The 1,699-nt window shown below is 40.2% G+C and overlaps 1 protein-coding gene across 1 annotated transcript in view; it reads left to right on the top strand.

The window, feature by feature from the left end:
* Positions 1–1,375: 1,375 nt before the first annotated feature.
* Positions 1,376–1,699, top strand: part of SARC_11600 (hypothetical protein) — a gene marked incomplete at its 3' end in the record, with an annotated part of 9,582 nt that continues 9,258 nt past the window's right edge. The window contains exon 1 of the mRNA XM_014294309.1: positions 1,376–1,588. Within this exon, the coding sequence (XP_014149784.1) occupies positions 1,465–1,588 (124 nt within the window). The remainder of the gene's footprint in view (positions 1,589–1,699) is intronic.

Here is a 1,699-nt window from a genome sequence, read left to right as displayed (position 1 = left end):
ATATATATATTATACANATATATATATATATATATATGTATATATATATATATATATATATGTGTGTGTGTGTGTGTAGATGGGAAGTTCACGGTCTACAAGGTCTCTGTAAGAACGATAGATATTGTCGTCTGTTGATTGTGTGTGCACTTTGACATTATTAATAGATACGAGCACTTTGCATTGATTGGAAACTCGATGACTAATATGAGCCCGTCGCACCGGTGAGCTCAAATTATTCGCTGACCATACACAAAACGTGGTCTCTCTCGATGCATGCCATACAAAGCCCGTAGAAAACTAGCCAAGAGTCCCTTCTGGTGATAGTGTGTGCTGCATAGAACTATTGTATACGATCACTTTCTACCTGTGTGTAGGTTGATCGGGCTTGCGTGTGGTATGTAGCAGTGGGACATCAAAAAAAACACCCGAGTGTTATATAGTATGATGTATTTTTTTTTACACCAAATATAATAAATATACACATGACTCTCTCTCTCTCCAGAGAGAAGGAATAAGAAAATATGGCTGAACGGACTATTGACTATGTATATATGTATGTATGCATATATGTAAGTCTGTAGGGCATATTTATAAATAAACATATGCACATTTTAAATAGTATGCAGCCGTGTACTCTTGCGTCTGTGAGACTGTGCGACTGCGTCTGTGTGGCAGTGTGCGCTCGCTGACAGTTTGACACTGCGCGCCAAAACTTGTCGACATGTGTGTTGTTATTTGTCCACTCAGTAAGTCGAATACTCAGTTAACTATCCTTTAGATGGTTCCGATGATCGAGATACTAACCAGTAGATTGTGTTATATATATCTTCAATTTTCACCCAACCACGTTGACCACTCCAAAAATAGACGGCCTATGACAGCAGCCCTATGAGACTCTGGGTCCTGGACTCCTGTGGGATGACCAGCTGACTGATTGAACACCCAATAGCCTGGGGTCCTGACAGACCTGACTACGTGACTACCTGTACACTAATGTATTGACTGCTGACTGATCGAAAATACAATAGCGTGGGACTGCCGGTAAACCATGGATTAACTGGCTGACTTTCTATACTCAAAACTGACTTGAAGTGACTATGTATTTAGGGTCCACGGGGCACGCCGGTACGGTGACGGGGCCATGACCAACTCGGACCAAGTCACCAACCAAAAAAAAACCAACAACAAAAAAATTGTCCTTGTTTTTTTTTTTAACCATTATTTAGAGGCTGGTGACAGTGGCGGGTATTTAATTGAGGAAGGCTATGAGACTTATTTGTCCTGGATTAAATATCAGCTTTTTGGCTGCTGTGTTCGATTGTTCATCAGTGTTCGCCATACATATATACATACTCACATCAAGTCGAATACAGATGGATATACAGTCAAACACTCGATCAAATACCTGAAAATTTAGATTCAAGCAGAACGTCTTCAAATAACTCAAGCTTGTTACTAGTCATGAAGGATACCACTCCCAGCGATGTCCCGCAGCTCACTACCCCCGACGTGAACACAGATGAAACCGATGCAGGTGCGGACGCGCTAGCAGAACAAACTGAAACCTTAACAATAATGGGCACAGGTATAAACGCAAATACTTGCATCAACAATTTTGCGTAATTATATATGAATATATATATATATATATACAAATACATATATATATGTGTGTGTGTGTGTGTGTGTGTGTCGT

This window comes from Sphaeroforma arctica (assembly GCF_001186125.1).
Source record: "Sphaeroforma arctica JP610 unplaced genomic scaffold supercont1.1776, whole genome shotgun sequence".
Lineage (NCBI taxonomy): Eukaryota > Ichthyosporea > Ichthyophonida > Sphaeroforma > Sphaeroforma arctica.
Note: the sequence above shows the minus strand (reverse complement) of the source record. Positions and strands in the feature narration are given on the sequence as shown.